Source organism: Lupinus angustifolius, chromosome LG02 (genome assembly GCF_001865875.1).
Source record: "Lupinus angustifolius cultivar Tanjil chromosome LG02, LupAngTanjil_v1.0, whole genome shotgun sequence".
NCBI classification, from domain to species: Eukaryota; Viridiplantae; Streptophyta; class Magnoliopsida; order Fabales; family Fabaceae; genus Lupinus; species Lupinus angustifolius.
The window spans coordinates 24261223-24283133 of NC_032010.1; the positions used below are offsets into that span (position 1 = coordinate 24261223).

Genomic DNA, 21911 nt, shown 5'->3' on the forward strand with positions numbered 1-21911 from the left:
AGTATCCACGTGAGTACTTCTATCATGTGGCAAGGGTTGCATGAATTATTGATTAACATGGCTTCCAAGAATTAACCACTCATGTGTAAAACTAAGCATATGAAGATATATGCATTAATTAAATTGATCATGACACTTCATATGATTGTCTATTTAGTATCAATAATGCAATCTATGCTCAATAATGAAGTTGGGTAATTATTAATTCAATGTCTTGACATCCTGAAAATGAAAAAATTGAATAGAGATCGTCGGTTCTAAGATTTGGTGTCCCATTATGTACTAATCCTATCAAACAATATCAACTAGTTAATAAAAAAAATTATAAAAATAGAAAATAAATTTTTTTATTACTTGTTGTAATGTGATTGGCTTGGGACATAAAGACAATAATTTTTTCAAACATGTTCCTTTAGAAATAGAGGTAGAGTTTGATGTTGAGAATGAGAAGTGGGAGTTGTATACATGCAATTGATTAATATCATATAGATTTCATATCAATAATGTGGTTGAAGTTAGGCTAAGTCTATTTTGTCATGTCAACATATATACAAGTATACAGAAAGGCCAAACAATATTATTAAACAATGCATGATCTTAGAGAATTGAGATATTGACCCATATCATAATTTCAGCTAGCCTCCTGGTATGGATTTTCATATTCATCTTAACTTTTTATGATTTGATAAGTACATTTCAATAATTCCAACTCCATGATCTCTAACCTCTTACTTCCAAGGTTCCATTTGTTTTGTTATAGAAGTTTCTTTCTATTTTTAGATATAAGTTCAAATCATGTATATTCGACTACTAACAAAGTGTTAGTCTAGTGGGTGTAAGATCTCATCGAACTCTTGGGTAGGCCAAAAGGTTCTGTTTATGAAAACAACACTTGTTAGAGCAATCATATACCTCAAAATGGATTAGTTTCTTATTCATAGAGTGAGGCAATACCATTATTAATATTTTGAATTGTTGTGCCTAATAGCTACATGCCCATGCAAGATTTACTACTTGGCTAATTACTACTGCTATTTTGTACAATGATTCAAAGTATCATACCAATACCATAAGAATTTGCAATCATAATGTGTATCATTACATTGCACAATCATTACTCATAGAATCTAAGCATGGCTTGAAAAAGTTGCTACATTATTGCACAATGGTTTTTTTCAGTCACCAAAACTTTATTTTGCATCCCTCCTCTTGGGTCATGACTAGGTGGGGGTGGTGGCCAGTAAGGCCCCAAAAAACTCGGTCCATAAGGACGAGGAGGCGGTGGTGGTCCCCGGTATGGAGGAGGAGGTGGCGGCGGTTGTGGACATCCCAATGGAGGGGGATATGATGAACCTTTCATACCATAGGAATGATATCCATAATTATGAGGATTTGTTTGAACAACCTCACCATCAAACTTAATGAATTTGATTTCTCCATGTCTCCCATACTTTTCAAGTACACCTAATAATGTACTTGGATTCACTTTGCCACTTACTTTTACTATTCCTTGATCTCCATCAATGGTGATATTGTAGACTCCTGAAATAACAATGTGGAATGTTATCTTGTAAAAGGGACAGAAAATTCATTTTTTTTCAATAAGAAACATGCTTATTAGTGATTGTACATGTAAATCATATCATGGACAACAACAAAATCAAGCCTTTAATTTATATTATGAACTAATCGGATCAAACAATGTCATAATATTCGATAGTAACAAGTGTGTTTAGAAAATAACATTCTATTCAGCAATAACAAAAACTAAAATATGAAGAGAAATAAAATTACCATGGATATTCCTTAAGACATTCATCACCTTTACTCTACAGTCCTCACACTGTGCATTTACTTTTAGAATACAAGTCTGAAGACAAGAAAAGGTGATAGAAAAGGTAAACCAAACAATTTAGAAAGTGGAAATGGTGAAGGAATGAAAATATAATTTGATGTTACCATTTCAGCTGTAGAGTACTCCATTGCTTATGAAGAAAATGTACAAAGTAAACATCATTTCATGTTAACTTGATGCCATTTTATGATTTGATATTTCAATGAATTTATTACACCTACCTTCCGGAAATCTCTCCCTCATTACTGTGAAATCTACCCTCTTTAACACAATTTCAGGTGCTAAAAGCAATAAATCAAAATCATACACTTCCCATATAATCTCTCTATAGAGTTTCAAAAATCATTTATTAGTAAAGAGGGGATCCCAAGAATAATGAATAAAAATGTCTTAAGGTAATGAAGCTGATATTATCACTAAATTGAAGGATTTTCTTTTTCCGTTTCTAAAACACTATCACTACGTTAAGATTCTATACCTTTTTTGTACCAAAAAGTCTTCAGCCGTTACGTTATAGGGATACGGCCGTGAACATATGTTCACATTATATTGATGAGAGTCACCAACCAGGCGTTGGTCTAGTGGTGTAAGGCATTGCTGGATCTCCAAGGTCGATGGTTCAATTTTTGGGAGCGACATTATTAGGAGAGACAACTATGAACCATAGAAATGATTAGTTCCTTGTCTAAAAAAGTGAGAAATATTCTTGGTAGTACCAAAAAAAAATGAAAGTCGCTTTAATTGTTAATAATACAATGTAAGTGGGTCATTATTAAATCACAACTTTGTAACATACAATCTTTCTTGTGGCTGGGACTCTTGCACATAACATATTTTTAGGACTGCATTCTACATAAGATCAGAAAAATGAAATTTATGGTTAAAGATTCTGGCGTTATGCCAATCCACAAAGGCATGAACCAAATCCCAGCATTGAGTAGCAAATATTGTCCCAAAGATTCTAGACAGACAGATCCACTGCTCCACCAAAAATGCCAATGAACACATTCTACAACTTACAATGCAAAAGGAGATGAACTCCAAACACAAAACAGAACACTAGGATAAGTGAGTAGCCTTCTGAGGAATACAGTCTCCAAAAAGGAGCTAAGGAGCTTTAATCTTCTATAAAGCCGGATAATCGGTATATACTGAATGTGCCGAAACCAAATAGCTTGTCCAGAGCTTAACAGATGTGTGTGCAATGTGCTAGATGATTACTTTACTGTGAATTTTAGATGGTATGTAAGACTCTGTCAAGAATGAAAGTGTATTCACAGATAAAGCTTCAATTTCAAACTTTACTCCATTTTTAAGCATCAGCTTTAGCTCCAACCTTCATATGCAACATTAAGACAAAACACAACATCCAATCTCAATCCAATAGAAGGTAGAAAAAGAGAGGGGTCAGGGAATGTAAATGAACCTACCTCCATTGTGGCACCTCCTTTTGCAGGTAGCATCTAAGCAACATGGCTTCAATTTTTTTCTTGTCTTTCCGAGAATATTGAAGACACTGTAGTTATTAGATCAAATATGTAATTACATCAATCTGAAGCACTACAAGATATATCCTTACCCGCAGCAGTTAAAGGAAGAAGACACTGCTTTGGAACAAAAAATCTCTCAGGGTCTGAAGGAAAAGCTCCAAGCCATTGTATCTCTGGGACACGGAGATGTTTCGTGTCATAAGCCAGTTGCTAACACAACAGTGGGGAATAGGTTAGTCGGACAGGATATGAAATGAAAATGTTGTTCAGCCAATAATTGATGGGGGTTCAATCTACTCAATGATCATGTATATTTCACACTCAACCCTACAATGATATACGTTTTGAAGTAACTTCTCAGTTTACTAACTTACAAACACTAACCATGGAACCAAATCTGTAAGTGGTTAATATGTCAAAACCATATGGATCACAGTCTACCAAACAATAAACAGGCAAGTGCAAATTCTCCACTAGTAGCCGCAAAAACCTGTTAGAAAACAAAACACATAAAGTCAAACATAGGCAAGCCAGCATATGGCTTGATAACATGATACCTTAATCATGTGAAGAAGATTTCTTAGACCTTCTTGTAGGAATATCTGGATAGCCTCTTCCCTGTAAAAAGATAGAATTCAAAGATTGCGAAGTTGTAAAAGAAACTAATGTCTTTAGAAAAGTTCTTACAGTGATGATGATACAACGATTTGCATTGCAGAACTGGTCGTTTGCTAGTCTTTGGAAAACTGCAAGTGAAGTTGAACATGGAATTTCTTTTCAATACGAATTATATCAGGAAAGAACCATCCGCATTTTTCTATAATTCTTTCGTCGTTTTTTTCAACGCAAAAAAAAAAACAAATGCTGACCTGATTCTTTCTCCACTACTAATATGTAATGAGCAACAGTAATGATGTCTATGTGCTAGAGTTAAGCAATGTTTCCCCCCATCTCTGATCACTTTGTATATCAACTTAATATTAAGTAGAAAATATCAGAAGGAACTAAAAAATTGCAGTATATTTTCCTAAAAATTAGGATACCCTTAATTTCTTCAACATGCACCGGAATAGGGTGGGCCTGCATAAAAGCTCAATGGTTAATGTAGTTTAAATGGTAAAAATCAATTACTACATTAAGGTTAGTTCTCAGTTCTTACAGTGTTGGGAGAACTAATGCAATCAAATATCCTTTTTCCTTCAGAGAATCTTATCCAGCCCATAATTAACCTATCGCAGATACAAATTTCATCCATAAGTCTTACTAGTTAAACAAATTTGGACATGAAATTACAGTACTGAACAAGAAGCAAAAAGTATAAGCTTTGAGAAAACATTAATAATTGCTAATGGAGCAGGAGAAGAATTTAGATGCCAGGTTGACACATTGCAATCGGTATTAATGTACTAACTACAAAGCATAAACTACAAAAGACTCGTACTTTTTTCACTCATCAATTTTGATATCAATGGAGTTTGCTAAACCAAGAAGTCTCAGAATTGCACAAAAATAGAAAATTATAATCTGTATCCTTTGCATTTCATGCCAACTTTTAGATGTGCCAGTGGTGAGAATTTTATACAAAAATGTACATAGATTCATAAAATGGTATCATAAGTGAAAATAAAAGTATTAGTATTAGCATTAGCATCCATATCAAGAGAATTCAGACAGCAAAGTGCATGTCCCAAGATTGACTGTGATCTCGTATTGTACCCATTCCCAGCAGAAACCTGAAAAAAGTAAAATTTAAAATATAAGCATCCCAGCCATAGGTAACTCTTATTTCAAAAATTCAAATGAATAACCAGCAAGAGAAGCATAATAGTTTTAAAAACCAGGGCTAATACACTTTCCCTTAGTAGTTGGTAAATAGTAATTTTAAGAGTCTCCTATAGAGTAGACTCAAAGACAAGATGCTAAAAGCTCAAATACACCAATCAAGTATCATTAAGAAATGTGCCGACATTTTATGCCGTAGGAACACAAGAATGTTCCTGCTAACATTACAACCCAGCTGTACTTTGGTTATATCTCCTTATACTGGTGCTAGATGAGTGGTATTTCAGGTTAGAAGTGATACAGTTGAATATAAAAAGCCCATGGTGACCGAGGTAAGAAACTCACTTAAAAGTTTCATCAATAAAAATCCACAGCTTTTATATCAATGTTAAGAGATTCAAACCAAAGGTAAAACAGCAAAAGAGATTAAGTAAAAAAATATCTACCACATTAAGGTTATGGCGACTGCACTGCATAAGAACACATATATCATTAATTGCACGGTCCACAACTGATTGATCTGCATTACGAAAAGAAATAGAATAAACCTTACATACAAGAGAAATAAATCCTTTTAAAGTTAACTACTTAGCAGTCAAGCCAAGGTACTCATTTCAAAACAACCTTATGTACAAGTTTGGGACAAGTTAAACCTGTGTACAATGAAGAATCATAATAAACTTTTGCAAACTTTTGCTATAAGAAGACATGTGAGTTGTTTACAAGTGAAGATAATTTATAAAAAAGAAAGGTAACTTGATTTCAACCTTGCAGCAGCAGAGAAACAACATTATACTTTAGTCTTTGATATCCTATAACTCTCACTAAATTAATCTATCACATAAGCTGGATCCATAAAATGAAAAGAACACACAAGACAAAACACACAAAAAAGACACAGTTGAAAACATAATGAGTCCTAACTCAGTATTGCACTACTGATTTGCATAATTTGTGGCAATTTTTCATTCTATATTTTCAAAATCAACCTAACTCCACTTATTATACCTCCAAAAGATGGACATCATTCATCATCTAGTTAAGGTAAACTAAAGAACATTATCCATGTTGCAGATTAGATGGAAAACCCACCCAAAAAAACAGATGGGTGCATGTAATAAATGTCTCTCTTAGAACTATGCTTGTTCTCTTGCAATAGTTTCTGAACAATCAGTAGCACTCTCAACATAACATCTGGAAGACACCAAAAACAAAAACACTCATCATTAACACTTTTTAAACTATAAATGAAATAACCTTAAACAATAGATAAAATTGATGGAGTATAATTTGAACTCGCAGATTTCAAAAAGGCATGTTTTTGCATGAAAAAGTGAAAATATGTTGAATTTTGGTTTTAGGCTCTATAATTAACTTTGTTGGATTTTGGTCCTTATAAATTCCAAAAAAAAATTATTTTAGTACCTAGTGATGATGTAGCTAACACATGTGTCATACTAATTGATAAAGTAACCCATTGTATTGTAGTATTGACAGAGACTAAAGCCAAGATTATAAACTATGCTAAGGACTACAAATTAATATGGGAAAATTGGAGGATTAAAATCAAAATCACCTATATTTAACGGGAATAAAATATATAAGTGTAATATTTATAGATTGTCGATGTAAAGATTTATGCATAGTCAGATCTATCATTCATTCATTTATATTACGAAGTCAATAAGTCAATAATAATTAAATACGAACGAATGATATAATAATTACTTAAAAATCTTTATATTATAATGTATTTAAGCAGTTAAAAATAAGGATAATAGATTGTGAGTGTGTATATTGAAATTGTAAATGGTGAAAATGAAAAAAAGAAGGAAAGGTGAAAATGCCTAATCTGTGAACATGTGATTTCTTGGAAAATGTGAGAAGTACTCCTTTACCAGATGGAAAATCGGAGCCACAACCGCTACATTCAAAACACAAAGGGTGAAATAATAATAATAATAATCGGATTTGAAAGTAGAATTGAAGGGAAAGAGAACCAGTTAGAAATAGGGTTGGTGCAGTAATTAGTGAAGCGATGAATGAGAATTATAGGTGAGCGTCCAGTGGTTAAGTCTAGAAGCAATGATCGAATGAATTCTGCAAATGAATCACTTCAAATATCATCAAATTGGAATTGAAATTGAAACTGGAATTGGAATGAATCATCAAAGCAAGTTATTCACACTTCTAACCTTTGATTCTAGTCACAATATGTGATCTCAACATGTTTCCCTCCATATTCTCATTCCTATTTTCATTTTCTCAATTATATATACACCCAACTAATCATTTCCCCCCAAAGGATAATTCAAAATATTTCGTGACAACTAATAAAAAGATATTTATTAAATTTAAAAAAATATGAATAACACTAATGTTAATAACTTCATTCATATATGGTTTTATTGTAATTCTCAACATGTGTGTATAGCTTCATAACTATCATTTCCTTAGATCCATGCTATTTTCCCTTGCTCTAGGTTTGTAGCATGTTAGAAATTGTATTAAAAACCTCACTAATAAATTGAATTAAATTACTTTTTGGAAAAACAATCTAAGCAAAAAATCATAAATTCAAAAAAGAATGTTTCACATAAAAAATAACTATGTAATTCATACTTATTAAGGAACTTTACCTTTACATTGATTTTAAACATGTCTATTGTAGAATCAGGATTTAGTTTAAACTTGTAATTTGAGTTTGTGTTTGCATTTTTGACAAAGTAGAACTCAACATTTGTTTAATTTTGATGAATATAACAGCTAAGGCATAAGACAGAAGACAGAAATATAGTATACTGTATAGTGTATACTATGAAGCACAAGATCATAAATATTATCAGAAGACCAAACATCCACAAAATAATAAACTTTGCCTATCTAACAATGATTTTATGTCTAGAGAGAAGCATCAAATCTATTACAGAAGGTGCTAAAGTGAAAGTTCACCAAGAATAGCTCGAGAAACAAAATTCTCCGATGCGCGCAGCATTACCTCCTCTCAAATTGAGATTCTTGGCAATGTGGATCTAACCAGTCCTTGGGGGATGCCTTTGACATGTCCATACTTACTTTCCCACCACCCACAAGCTCCTTCAAGTTATCCAATTTATTCTCCCTATCTGTCCCACTACTTCTCTTGTCAGCTTCTTTCAGTTTTTGCTTGAATCGCTGCTTCCGGTTAGATGATGAATTCAGCTCTTGCTGTTTTGATTGTGAAGGGGGCGCTCCGTGTGGGCCCAGATAGATGTTCTCTTCCTTCTTATCCTACACAGTCAGATATAATTAGCATACACATTGTAAGTGTCAACACAATCACTTCCATCATCTAAAGCTGGTATATCATCCAGTTTTTCTAAATAAGAAACACGTCTTTCACGCTAACCTTCACGTTGGAATTTGAGGATTCTATGTCTTCAACATAAGGTTTGCCTTGATCCGAGTCTTCAATTCCCAAGCTTGGAATCACAAATCCATCAGTGTCTACAACAAAAAAGTCCAGCAATTCAATATCATAAGTAAAAGGTTAAAGGCTATTCAAATGCATGTTTGTCCCAACTTAGCAAAATATAAAGCATTAAGATGCCTGCATATCAAAGGAGAGAGCCAAACCAAGCCACTAACTACTTCATTGTCAGAAGTTAAAAACTCCTAACACTAACCTGTTGGTTTTCGTAGTAACAAATCAACAAACTAAATTGCAAATCTATAAAACACAACAACAACCAAGCCGTAGTCCCACACTCCCACTAGCTGAGGATGACTATATGGATCGAATACACCATAATGTTTTATCATAAATCATGTCAACGGCAGTGCATTGATTCTAAATCTTTCCTCATTGTTTCGCCAAAAACTGAATCAAACATATATCACATGAAGCACGGGGACTTATAGCTTATATGGCATTCAACATAATATTCTAGTATCCTCACCCAGAAAGCATGGATACACCACATGGGTATGATGATATCGAAAAAAACTCGTAAAATACTTGAAAGATGTTTACATGAAAACTGCATAAAAAACATGGATACTGGTATGGCAACCATTTTGAAGCATCATTATTACATGGTTACAGGCAAAGTACATTGGTAAAAAACAAAGTTCCCATAATACAAAATTCAGAAACTGTAATAATCCCAGAAACCACCAATTGTGAAAATTTGCATCATAATTCAAACGATTTCCACCGAAGTAGAATAAATCAATAAAATTCAATCTGGGAATAAAACCCGTTTCAACAAATTTAGAACCACGTCGATAAATCAATGAGTGATCCATTCTAACCCTAGAAACACAAAGGGGGAACAAAAACAACAATAAAAATCAAACCTTTTTCTTGTATGTAATGAAACAAAAATAAATAGGAAATAAAAAATGGCTTACCCCACTCGTCTTCATCTTGTTGAATGAGAGGAGCGGTATTCAGTGGAGAAGGGTCCATGGTAAGGTGAAGACCATGGATTTGAACGCAGTGTTGGAGCTAAAGCCCAAATGAAAAGAGATAGCAATGGATCAAAATCAAGTTGAATTCAGCAAATCAATGAAATGAAGATGGTGGTTGATTTACGGTAGAAATTGTTGAGAATGAGAAAGGGGTTGGTATCGGGTTTGGCTTGGGAGTAATTGATTAAAGATTCCACTAATTAAGTCGATATTACAATTGGAATGACATTTATTGAGAAATTAATTTTTATCAAAAAAAACGGTGACAATATATAATGCTAATATTCGCAACAATAAGAGTGAATATCACATGTCCCCCTTTTCTATCTCATTTATGTCTCATTTCAAATAAAAAGTATCATTTAATTAAAAATTAAAAAATAACTTTTTTATTTACCTAATGATATTTAATTGTTTGAGACATGAAGAAAATAATTTTTTGGAGATCAGATTTTTGTTCGATCAATTATTTTGTTAGTGTTGCATTGAAAAGTTATTAAACCGATCAGAGTACTGGAAGTGTTGTTAAAACTGTACCAGTTATTAAAATGATCACGATACTGGTATAGTGATACAATGGTTCAGTAATTAAACTACATGTCGGTTCTATATATATATATATATATAAACCTATAACAAAAAAATTCAAATAATATGTAGATACTCAAATCTACAATTCATATTCATAATCTACACAAAATTCACATAAACAAACATCTTTAAGTCTTTAACAAATTCAAACTCTAAAATGCAAAACATATATCAATCCAAAAATATTACTTAACACACGCAAAATATAAATAAATGACACAAGTTCATAACTCACCCTAAAAAACAAATAAATTTGGAGTTTTAACATTTAACATCAATGAGTCAAAGTTGTCTCATATCGAGGTTCCATTTTTGCACTAAATCCACCCTTCAGACAGTTGACTCCAAGATTAGCCAAATATCACTGAGATTACACACTAATGTTATGAACCAAAATGTGTAATCTATGTATACACTGGAAGTATATGCCTTGAAGTGTTGAAGAACGGTTGAAAAGCAGGGTAATGTGTAATGAATTTTTAAGTTTTTTAAAAAAAAATATGTGTATAAACCGATCGGTTTAGTCAAATATGTGAAAGACCTACTAAAGAGAAATATAGTATATTTTATTATTAGGAGGAGTGAAATGAAAATGAAAGAGAAGAAAAAGTAATGTTTTTTATCTATCTCCTTATTTTGTTGAATAAAAAGTTGAAGAGACAAAAATACCCATGAAACAAAATAGAATGGAAAAGTTTTAATAAAGTAGAGATTCTAAAGTCATATTTGTTATTCTATTAAATGTTAAATTAGGAGGTAAAATAACTTAGGCTTCTTTTTTATGTTATGTCTAATAATATAATAGGCAAAATAAGCACAAGTGAGAAATATGTTTTATAAATAAATTAGTAAGATACATGTGCATTTGCATGGGTAGTAATATGTTTTGTATTAATTTATTTAAATAGTGAAAGTAAATTTTAAATTAAAAGTTGGTTATTATTAACTAGTGAAAGATGATTTTTATGTATTTGAATGATAAATTATAGTTGTTGACAAATAGCATGGTGTAGATCATCTTATATTGAATAAAAAAGTCATTGTGAACAAAAGTATAAAATACAATATAATATAAGATAAGGTGTACGATACTTGTTATAGATATTGGAAAACTTTTTTATAAACTACAATTGTTGTCGACTTTAGTGGTTGATCATCATTAACATGTATCAATATTTTCAATCTCTTCTTGTTTTGAACTCTTCAAATAATTATGTATAGTTGACTATAACTAAACGTTAGTCTAAGTAGATATAAGCCCACATTTTGTTGTGATTGCCCTTGAGGTTTATTGATTGTTATAGCATATGAAACAATTACATGGAATTGTCTTCTAATAAGCTTGAAAGGTCATGGAGATTTAGACGAGGACATTGACATGCGAATAATATATATAATATGACTAATGTTTTTACCTAACGTGATTTTTGCTTCAATTACTTGGTTTGCCATTTTAGTCACCACCATTCGTGTACCATCGCATAATCCTTCTGCTTGATCCTCAACAATATTATTGGAATTCCAACCTTTGGCTTAATTCTATGATTGGGAAGACTGGAGATTGAAAGTATGTTTAGAAAATCTAGAGTTAGTATGTTGATTGCTTCAATTTCATTAGCATCAGACATATCAATTGAACATGAACTTATGTATTCATTTTCTTCACCTATAATTATAGAGTAAAACATTTATTACTATGATTGTAAGTTTTATATATTTTACAAATACTTACTATAAATTATCTTCTCTCTAATCACTCATTAAATTTTAACTATTAGTAAAATTAATCACTCCATAAAATAATACTAAATTAATAACAATGAAAAAATTAACTTATACATTTTGTTTTAACCTCATGTTAGATCATGATATTTTATTATATATATTAATTGAATTAATCACTTTCAACATTGAATTTTATTTACCCTCTTCTTTTTTAAACAGTTTTGTATTTTGATAGCAATATACTTTGTATATCAAGGTTGACTAACCTATAGTGTTGTATTACTACTATTATCAATTGATTACAACTATTTCATTGTTGGTTTGTTAGTAAATTAGAAAATGTTTATATATGAATCAATATCACCACGTAGGAAAGTTTAAGAAATAATTGTGAAGAAAAAATAATTAATTTGAAATATGTGGTTGTTCTTAACAAATGTTGCTCTCAACAATCAAATATTTAATATTTTGTTCAACTTCAAAATTTAAGAGAATCTTATAGTATTAGACCAATACACGTTTTGATGTGAATGACTGGGATATTAAATGATTTATGTAACAATTATCTTAACCAGACCAAAGTTGCAAAGTGGCATATTTACTTTTCAACAATTAAATGAATTAGAATGCAACATTATTCATCTATTTTTATACACCAATACATTTATACTTACTATTATTATATTTATATTTCTATATATATAATATAACTTTTATAATATATTTATATATTATATTGTCTAACTTTAGTATATATCTATATATTACTCGATAACTTACTATATATTTATGTATTTACTAATTAAAAAAGAGTTAATACTAATCAAATATAAAAGATAGATAATACAATTATAATATATAAATTTCATTCAACCTCAACATATACATTTTTCTCTAAATTCAATGCTTTAGTTGATTTTGAATATCTAGATGACACGAGTGTAATTGTGTTTATACTCATACCCAAGTAGCATAAGGTACATGAAATTTTGTGTAAAATAGCAAAGATCACTCTCTAAGGTTAAATGATCAATGATAGTGTGTGATCAATAAAAGTTTAGAAAAAGATGCATATATTAACGGTGTATGAATTTATTATATTGTAAGTATATTATTTATTGTTCATATTTCTTTATTGAATCTTCAAAAAATAATCCAAATGAATAATAATTGAAATAAATATTATATGTAAATCTTTATACTTACAATAAATAAATTGCTACCTGCCTTTCAATAATAATGTGAGAGTAAATTTTTATATGGTCAGTTTAATGTCTAATGTATATCACTTTTATTTAATAATCAGTCATAAATGATAGACTTAAAATATAAAAAAACTATTATATCATTATCATATATATATATATATATATTAAACTCATAATACAATATAATCCATATTCAAATTTTCATTTAATGGTTTAAGGTTCAAAAATATTAAAATAATATTAATATATGTTATATTATATTTTATTCAACAAATTTGGAAAAAACACCTAAACTGTGTATAGAAAGAAAATAAATGTAATTGTTGTAGAAGGAACTCCAAATCACAACCGTTGATTATGACGTCACCTAGAAAGAGTCCACTTGAGTGGTTAGATGAAAGAGAAAGACTTCATGAAAACGAAACCATATAAAGACAATCAATAAGATATTGACAATATATTAATATTTTAATTCTAATTAAATTTAATCTTAAATGATAACATAAAACATCGTAACATATATTTGTCGTATTTAAATATGACATGTTACATGCGTCTTTATACAAGTTTTTTAAAGATGAAAATGTACGTGGCATTTATGAGACATTTTAAAATCCGCATTTGAAGTCCGAATCATAATAAATTGGTCAGAAATAACATTCAACCGTGTAACAATAGAGTGAGAAAGAAAGAGAAACACACTTCACTTCAAGAAGGTTTAGTTCAATTCTCTTTCTACCCTTTGAATCTGTAAGTACTCTTTGTTCTTCACTTCCCTCTACTCATTGATTTGAACCGTAAAGTTTGCATCTTTTTTGTTTATTCGTTGATTTATGGCCAGGGCTTTAAAATTCATTCGTGTTCATGAAAATTGGAATTTTGATGTTTTTAATTTTAATTATGCTATAAATTTGATATCCCAAGTTTAGCTTTGTTCTCTTTCAACCCTTGAATCTGTAATTTTGAGTTCTTCAATTCTCTATTTTTTTCTAAATTGCATTTTTTGTAAGACTTTAGGGCTTTGAGAGTACTCCATGTTGGTAAAAGTTGGAACTTTTGGTTTTAGTTTGTTTCTATGTGATAAATTTGACACCATGTTTAATAAAAATTCGATTTTTGGAATTTAACTTTGCTTAATTTGCTTGCTGTTGAAGATAGTCTCACTATGACTCTCCCCTCCTTTGGGTTGGGTGTCCTAGGGTTTCTGAATTTCTCAGGAATAATGCATATTGATAATTCATAGTTTGGGTTTTTTCTTTTCAAATTTCTCAGCTCAATTATTCAACTTCCTTGCTGGAGAGTGCTGTTCATCGTGTTGAATTATTGTTTATAAACTGTTTTTCTGCTTGAACTTTGGGATGGGATCAATTTTCAAGCTTTAACTGCAACAGATTTAAAAAGTTTCACGCCATGGAACATCGTTGATTCTTCCATTATTGGAAACAGGATTTATTTATTTATTTAGGAATAATTGGATTTTCTATATTATAGGGTTAGAAATACTGCTCTCTACATATGGAAGCTTAACAAGTTTTTTAGCCCTTCTCTTTGTGCTTTGCTGTTGGTTATTCTTATCCTAATGGACTTTTTCTTCCTTTGATAGGATTGAGTTGTCCAACTTCACAAAGACAGTGAAGTAGAAAGTGTGCAGGAAGAAGTAGTGTGTAGATTTTCTGTACATTACATCGTTATGGGTGAGGAGGAATCAGCGAATGTTGTTGCCAACACTGACTCAAATGGCAATAACTTGCCAGGGAAAACTTTAAATGACATGAGTGAGAAGAAGGACTTGGAAGCCGATCAAGGAAAAGCCTTAGGGGATAATGGAGTCAAAGACTTGAAAGAGGATGACATAAAAGAAATGGAGGAAGATAAGAAAGCTGGTGGCGAATTAAAAGACGATAATAAAGTTGGTGGTGGGGAGGAAGTGAAAGAGGACAAGGAAGTTTATTCTGTGGAAGGAAAGGAAGATGGTAAGAAAGATGATAATATATCTGGGAATGAAAAGCTGAATGAAGGAACTGAAGTTAAGGAAACTGTGGGTAGTAAAGAAGAAAAAGGAAACATAGAAGCTAAGAAACCTGAATTGGATGCGAAGGAAGCAATCGGTGTCTGTAAAGGTAAAGATGAAGGCAGTGAAAAGGAGAAAATCCAAGTGGAAGAGAAGGACGAGGATAAGGTTGATAAGCCAAAAGAAGAAGAGAAGATAGAAGATAGTAAGATTGATAAAGGATTGAAAAAGATTGGGAAAGGAAAGAACATCAGGGAGAAGGCGAAAAGTAAAGGAAATGAAACTGTGGATAGTAAAGGAGAAAAGGAAAATGTAGAAGCCAAGAAACCAGATGTGGGTGAAATAGAAGAAGCTGCTGTCCCTGAGGACAAAGATGAGAGCAGTGAAAAGAATAAAATTCAAGAAAAGAAGGATGGGGATAAGGTTAATAAGTCGAAAGAAGAAGAAAATGTAGATGATAGTAAGGTTAAGAAAGGACAGAGAAAGCGCGGAAAAGGGAAGATCACCGGAGAGAAGGTGAAAAGGAAAGGAAAGGACACTGTGGATAGTGAAAAGGAGAAGGAAAGTGTAGAAGCTAAGAAACCAGAATTGGATGCTATGGAAGAAGAGGGCGTCTCTAAAGACAAAGAAGAGAGCAGTGAAAAGGAGAAAATTCAAGAAGAGGAGGAGGAGGAGGACACGGACAAAGGATCAAAAAAGCGTGGGAACGGGAAGATCAATAGGGAGAAGGTGGAGAAAAAAAGAAAGGTACTCAAGGAGACTGAGCCAAGGACTCCTGCTATCATTCGCCCTACGCGTGAGAGGAAAACAGTGGAGAGGTTGGTTGCATCAATTGAAAAAGATGCAAACAAAGAACTTCACATCGCAAAGGTATTCTTTTTCAGTATCATATTAAGTCTTAATTTTGTGTTATATCAAATCTTATTTCATTTACACTTTACCTTTCATATTGCAGGGCAATGGCACTCCTTTAAAAGATATACCCAATGGTATGATGTTTGTCTTTAATTCTTCTTTCCATTCTGGTTTATGAACTCCTTCTATTTACTATAGCCTGCACAAGTTAACCTAATTCATAATGTCCTTTCACAAGCATTCCACTTTCTTCATGAGTATACTGAAATAGTATGGTTGGTGTTTTCTTTTATGACAGAATCTGGAACTAGTAATCTACGAATTGGATTTAATTGTGGTCGATTCGGAAATTTTATCAACAAAGGGAAAGATTTAAATATTATGTGATGAGTGAATGTATGATGGCGTAAAAAAGAACATAACTTAGATGTTACATTAAATCCCGTAACCTATTTATCTACTTGTTACCATAGCCTGCGATTCCATTGCAATTTGGACATTAGGGATGTGGTTCCCAACTCATGATTTGTAAACCGTTTAGTTTTATCAACCTGTTTCCTGATTTAATTTGTTAGCTTTTGGGATGATGGTGAGAGGGTAAGCATCCGCGTAACGGTAAGGTTGCTTGCCTTGTGACTTGGAGGTCATAGGTTCAAATCTGAGAAAAAGCCTATTCACTTGTATGGGTATGGTTGTGTACATCTACCTTACCCATACCGCACTAGGTTGGAGCCTCGTACACTAGGCTTCCGTTTTTGGTATGACGGTATGGTTTCATTTACACTTTTGATATTTCCTTGTTGTTTTCATACTTGGATAATATCTTTACTTATCTATTTATACATGTGATTTTTAATGCATGCCTATGCTTTTCTATCCGACCCCATCTAGTGAGATTAAGGCTTCGTTGTGGTTGTTTATGCTGTGTTTTTTATTATAAAATTTTGTTGTTCAGTTAAGTCTGTGTCTTGTATTGTCTACCTTGGTAATTCATGTCTATATTTTATAAAGTAATATAAAATTTTGCATGAGATATGAATGATTTATTATTTTTTGTGGGTTTTATTTATTTTATGCCGTAGATGTGTGTTTCTGCTTCTTCAGAACAGCTAATAACTTGATGTCTTCTCAATTTTTCGCTTCAGTGGCATTTAAATTAGCTAGAAGGAAGATAGATGATACTTTGAAATTGCTCCATACAATTCTCTTTGGGAGAAGAGGGAAGGTATATCCTACTGCATGACCTATTTATTTCTCTGTCCAATCATTTCACATCAGTTCTATGGGCTTGTTTTTCGCCGAGAATTATATTAAGCCACCTCTGAATTTAAGGATATAGGGTAGTGCTTGCTTAGACTGTTCAAAGACTACTCTAAAATTACATATACTTGGGATATTGAAATTGACAAGTAACACTGAGATGTTGTTATGCTTCTACCTATCCATTTTTGTACTCTTTTGCACTTTGCAGGCAATTCAGGTCAAGAATAATATATCAAGATTTTCTGGATTTGTGTGGCATGAAAATGAGGTAATTTTGTAAGAAGTACGAAAAGTTTATACTTGTAGGGTTTGATTAACTTGTTTGTAATCATGTTTAAATGTGTGCTTGTTTTCTGCACTAGTTCTTGTCTACCTAATCTTGTAATTGTTACTGCAGGAAAAGCAAATCATTAAAGTGAAAGAAAAACTGGACAGGTGCAATAAAGAGAAGTTATTTGAATTCTGCGATTTGCTTGACATACAAATTGCCAGGTCAACGATCAAGAAGGTTTGTTGATTTCGCATTGCTGATGCATTTGTTGTGGGTTCAATGTTGATAAGTTCATGGGATGTAATTTACTGCTAAACATTTTTCTGCTAGATTTCTTTTCAAAAAATGATCCTTTTCCCTATAAATTCTATCTTCTGATGGGGATGATATTACTATGTTTATGTATTCATGCCCTAGTTATTGCATGTAAACAGTAATAGTAATGCATTCACCTTTTTGTAACTTAAGTCCTGAAAAAATACCTGTTTGCTTGATGCCAATTATTGTCTCTTTTGTTTCTCGTGCTAATATTCTTCGACTTTACCAGGAAGATATTATTGCAAAGCTGGTAGACTTTTTGGTTGCCCCTCAAGCGACAACAGATGTTCTTCTTGCTGAAAAGGAGAAGGTTTACTATATTTTCCTTTTCTGTTGGTGTTATATCATTCTGGTGCAATATATTCATATTATCTTTCCTTATTATCAGTTAATTAAGGGCAAAAAGCGCAAGAGCACAGCAAAACGTTCATCAAGATCTGGAACAACATCATCAGGACGTGCTGCTAAGGTGCTCTTTTATTCCTTTAGCTGCAAATTTGAAATGTAATTTAAGCTATATATTGTTACTGGTAAAGTTGTTTGCCTTGTGACCTGGAGGTCATGTGTTCAAATCCCGGAAACAACTGCTTCACTTGTGAGGGTAAAGTTGTGTACACCTACCCTCCCCTGACCCCACTAGGTAGGAGCCTTGTGTATTTGGCCTATTCTATTAGGTAGAATATTAGTGGTAATGTGCTTTCCAAGGTCTAGTTTTAGGGTAGAATATTAGTCTTGCTTGACTTCGTGATTACAATATGGCCTATACTATTAAATTGTTTGCATGTTGGTGGTTCATTAGTACTGTTTCTCCTCATTGTTATTGTTGTTAGGCCTTGAACCATTGTTTTAATTGGCAGCTACGCTTAGTTATTTGGTTTTGCAACCTTTGTGATGTATTTTTTAGAGTCGGAAGAAAATTGAAGGTTCTTCGGTAGCTGAGGAGAGGAAAAGTACAACCGACACAGAAGATGAGTCAGAGGTAGAAGGGAAAGATGAAGAACCTGAGAAAAATGACAATGGTGCTCCTGACAAGTCTGAGGATGAAGTGCCAGAGAAATCTGAAAGTGAGGAGAAAGGTGATTCTGATAATGAATCTCAAGATGTGAAGAAACCAAAGAAAACTAATAAGGCGTCCTCGTCCAGAAAGAATGAATCTGCTGCAAAAAGTAAAATACCGAAAAATACAGTCACAACAAAGCCTCGCTCAGTACCAAAGAGAACTTCTAAAAAATCATCTGCTACCGGCTCAGAGTTTGATGATGGCAGTGACGCAAGTCCAAAGGTCTCTTCAAGGAAGAAAAAAATTGAAAATGAAGGAAAGCAGAAGATCTCAGCTCCAAACAAATCTTCCTCAAAAGAGAAAACAGGTAGATTTCACGAACCCTCCTATGTTATCATTACCATACCTTTTGTATTCTAGTGGAAAACAACAAATTTAGCTGAGTCATGCATTGAAGTCCTAGTAGTTAACATGCTTACATTTTCAATATGCTTCATGTAAATGTGTTTGTTTGAAAACCTTATTAAATGCCTTTTATGTATATCATCATTGTCATCTTATGTACTTCATGACTTGCTGTATGTATTAAGCAGAAAAGGTTACTAAAGGAAAGGGCAAGAGCAAAGAAAAGGTGGACCCTAGCGATGATCAGTTACGTGATGCAATATGCGAAATTCTTAAGAATGTTGACTTTAATACGGTAAGTTGTTTTATGCTAGATAGTTTACAATTCCTTCGGTCCCCAAGAGTCAGATCGGTTGATAGAGCTGTGGGACATAAAATATGAGCACCAGAGTTCAAACCCCGACATTTGCACAACCCCCCTCGTAAAAACTTCGCCTTTCAATTTTTTACAATTCCTTCACATAGCAAGTGGAACTTGTAAAACTAGAGTAGAAGTAAAATATCAAATGTTGCATTTTGCATTGCTGCTATTAGATTGGCCAGCTTTGATAGTTTCAATGTTGCATCTACCGAAGGTTTTGTGTTGTGCCCAAGATTAAAACTCTTTTTTCTCTTTTGCAGGCTACATTTACTGACATTCTGAAGCAACTTGGTATGCACCATTCTTTTTTACCATCTTTTGTATCTTAATTCTAATAATGATACCCATTTAGTTGCAAGTTGCAACTATTAGCTGATAGATGGCATAACTTGTATGCAATCAATCATTAACTATTGATAATTATTGTCCTGCAAACTTGTGTGCAATCAATCATTATAGCTTTCCTTTGAATGATTTAGGATATTTAATTTCAAGTATCTTAAGTTCAATAAGAGAATTATTGATAGAACATTATGAATGGCCTACCAATAAATTTAGGTGCCTAACAATAATAGCCTACCATTTTTCAGCTAAACAATTTGATGTGGATCTGACTCCAAGAAAGGCCTCTATAAAGATCATTATTCAGGAAGAGCTGACGAAACTAGCGGAAGAAGCCGAAGATGAAGAGGATGAGGATGCTGAGAATGCTGAGAATGCTGAGGATTAGATGTGACTGCATGGAGATAGATTTAGCAGTGCATACTTGACCCAAGTAATATGTCTTATTATGTATACTTTTGGCTGTAACTTATTCTTAGCATCTATACAATACTGGTTTTTGCAAACTTTAGTGGAGGGCCTGGAGAGACTTTTAGCAGGCTTCCCAGCATGCAATTTCCTGTGTACAACATGAACAGGGTTTGTAGGATTTTACTGTGCATGAATTGAATGTGTAACTTATAAATACCAGTTTTAATAATTGTCCAGTTTAATAAAGATTTGACATTTGGAATTATTACTTTGATGGGCTTATTGATTGCATGTAACAATGCTGTGTGTGGCATGTAACAATGATAGTGTAAAAATCTCTTACAATGTCAACGCCAGTGTATACATCATTTTCTGCACATTGGAGTAGCATTTCTTGTAGTATGCTCTAGTTGTCCTTACAAAACCTCCACACATTTTCAAAGGCATCATTGGCTTTTGCAATTCTTGCATAGTCTCTACCAATGCTTACATATACAAAGAATAATACTTCATTTCATGCACATGCCATCATTCACACTTGTTACAGATGATCTGAATAGAGTTAGTGACCAAGTATAGAGAAAATGAGTTGGGGTAGACCTAAACTATAGGTAGGATGCTCCTAGTACTGTTAAGTTCATGAGTTATGATCATTTTTTTAGAGATTGTCATTATGCTAGTCCAGTTACAACTTGCAATGTACAAAAAAATCACTAATTTATTATGAGGCTTAGATTCAACTCTTTCTCCTCTCTTTTTTGTAAGGAAATTCTCCAATGATAAGTGATTTGTCAAGGGTATCTTTGCACCAATAAAAACTTTAAACACACCTTCTAAGTGTTTTTCATCATACTTTCCAAAATTTAGAAAAAAAAATGTATGCACAGATAATGTAAGAGTTTTTTTATATTGTCATTATATCATCTACAACTTATTTTTAATTATCATTAACTTTTGAAGAAAAAATAGTCCAAATAGAACGATAGATAATATACTAAACGTAAATATACGTAGATTTAACACTCTTGTAGTGTTTGATATCTAATTCTGGAAATATATTTTTCCTTCTTTATTCACTCATCTCACTAATTCATGTCGTAGTAATTGTAAATTAGATGTTTTGGAAGAGTGTTAAATCTATACAATGTAAAATTGTGTTTATACTTTATAGTTCTTATGGTTTAAAAGTTTCTAATTAAGTATTTATACTTTATAGTTTTAATTTTTTCTAATATAAGTTCGTCCTTATATTTAAAATAGTGTTTAACAAGTCCCTGTACAAAAGTTTATGAGGAAAAAAGGAATCAATAACATTAAAGGATACAAGAGGTACTCAAATGATACAAGTCTAAAAATATACCCCATGATACAAAACTTAAACCTTATACAAATTATTACATATATAAATATAACTTGGTGACACCACTGCAATCAACAAAAATGAGACTTCTAAAATAAAAAAATGCACCAGAATAAACCATACTATAATAAATACAATTAAATTAATAATATACAAATAGCAGGATTAAAAAAACCAACAAGAAGTATTCACAAATGACAAAACCAGCTAC

The 21911-nt window shown here is 32.2% G+C and overlaps 4 protein-coding genes across 13 annotated transcripts; 1 reads left to right on the forward strand and 3 right to left on the reverse strand.

Annotated features, from left to right (window-relative positions):
- Positions 978–2373, reverse strand: LOC109342119 (splicing factor, arginine/serine-rich 15-like). 2 transcript variants are annotated; one of them, XM_019580144.1, is made up of 3 exons: positions 2334–2373; positions 1795–1870; positions 978–1542 (listed from the first exon to the last, which is right to left on the reverse strand). In XM_019580144.1, exons 2-3 carry the CDS (start codon positions 1817–1819, stop codon positions 1151–1153), a joined length of 417 nt encoding a protein of 138 aa, XP_019435689.1. In that variant the 5' UTR covers positions 1820–1870; positions 2334–2373; the 3' UTR covers positions 978–1150. The 2 variants fall into 2 exon arrangements, with proteins under 2 accessions (XP_019435689.1, XP_019435688.1); XM_019580143.1 differs by lacking the exon at positions 2334–2373 and having other exon boundaries at positions 979–1542; positions 1795–1985.
- On the reverse strand, positions 2612–7361 carry LOC109342117 (meiotic recombination protein SPO11-1). Of its 2 annotated transcripts, XM_019580139.1 has the most exons (16): positions 7323–7361; positions 7128–7227; positions 6975–7051; positions 6220–6321; positions 5574–5647; positions 5062–5078; positions 4505–4574; positions 4389–4425; positions 4215–4262; positions 4033–4091; positions 3932–3963; positions 3730–3835; positions 3435–3555; positions 3286–3349; positions 3077–3191; positions 2612–2816 (listed from the first exon to the last, which is right to left on the reverse strand). In XM_019580139.1, exons 1-16 carry the CDS (start codon positions 7354–7356, stop codon positions 2751–2753), a joined length of 1122 nt encoding a protein of 373 aa, XP_019435684.1. In that variant the 5' UTR covers positions 7357–7361; the 3' UTR covers positions 2612–2750. The 2 variants fall into 2 exon arrangements, with proteins under 2 accessions (XP_019435684.1, XP_019435683.1); XM_019580138.1 differs by having other exon boundaries at positions 2612–3191; positions 3932–4091.
- On the reverse strand, positions 7941–9765 carry LOC109342118. Of its 3 annotated transcripts, XM_019580141.1 has the most exons (4): positions 9520–9764; positions 8516–8613; positions 8086–8397; positions 7941–8053 (listed from the first exon to the last, which is right to left on the reverse strand). In XM_019580141.1, exons 1-3 carry the CDS (start codon positions 9575–9577, stop codon positions 8122–8124), a joined length of 432 nt encoding a protein of 143 aa, XP_019435686.1. In that variant the 5' UTR covers positions 9578–9764; the 3' UTR covers positions 7941–8053; positions 8086–8121. The 3 variants fall into 3 exon arrangements, with proteins under 3 accessions (XP_019435686.1, XP_019435687.1, XP_019435685.1); XM_019580142.1 differs by having other exon boundaries at positions 7941–8391; positions 8510–8613; positions 9520–9765; XM_019580140.1 differs by having other exon boundaries at positions 7941–8397.
- On the forward strand, positions 13716–20605 carry LOC109342120 (transcriptional regulator ATRX-like). Of its 6 annotated transcripts, none has more exons than XM_019580148.1 (13): positions 13716–13819; positions 14707–15984; positions 16070–16103; positions 17115–17194; positions 17441–17500; positions 17630–17740; positions 18051–18131; positions 18210–18290; positions 18726–18926; positions 18966–19188; positions 19415–19521; positions 19848–19878; positions 20178–20605. In XM_019580148.1, exons 2-13 carry the CDS (start codon positions 14794–14796, stop codon positions 20315–20317), a joined length of 2340 nt encoding a protein of 779 aa, XP_019435693.1. In that variant the 5' UTR covers positions 13716–13819; positions 14707–14793; the 3' UTR covers positions 20318–20605. The 6 variants fall into 6 exon arrangements, with proteins under 6 accessions (XP_019435693.1, XP_019435694.1, XP_019435695.1 ...); XM_019580149.1 differs by having other exon boundaries at positions 13717–13819; positions 14707–15339; positions 15391–15984; positions 18726–19188; XM_019580150.1 differs by having other exon boundaries at positions 13717–13819; positions 14707–15339; positions 15646–15984; positions 18726–19188.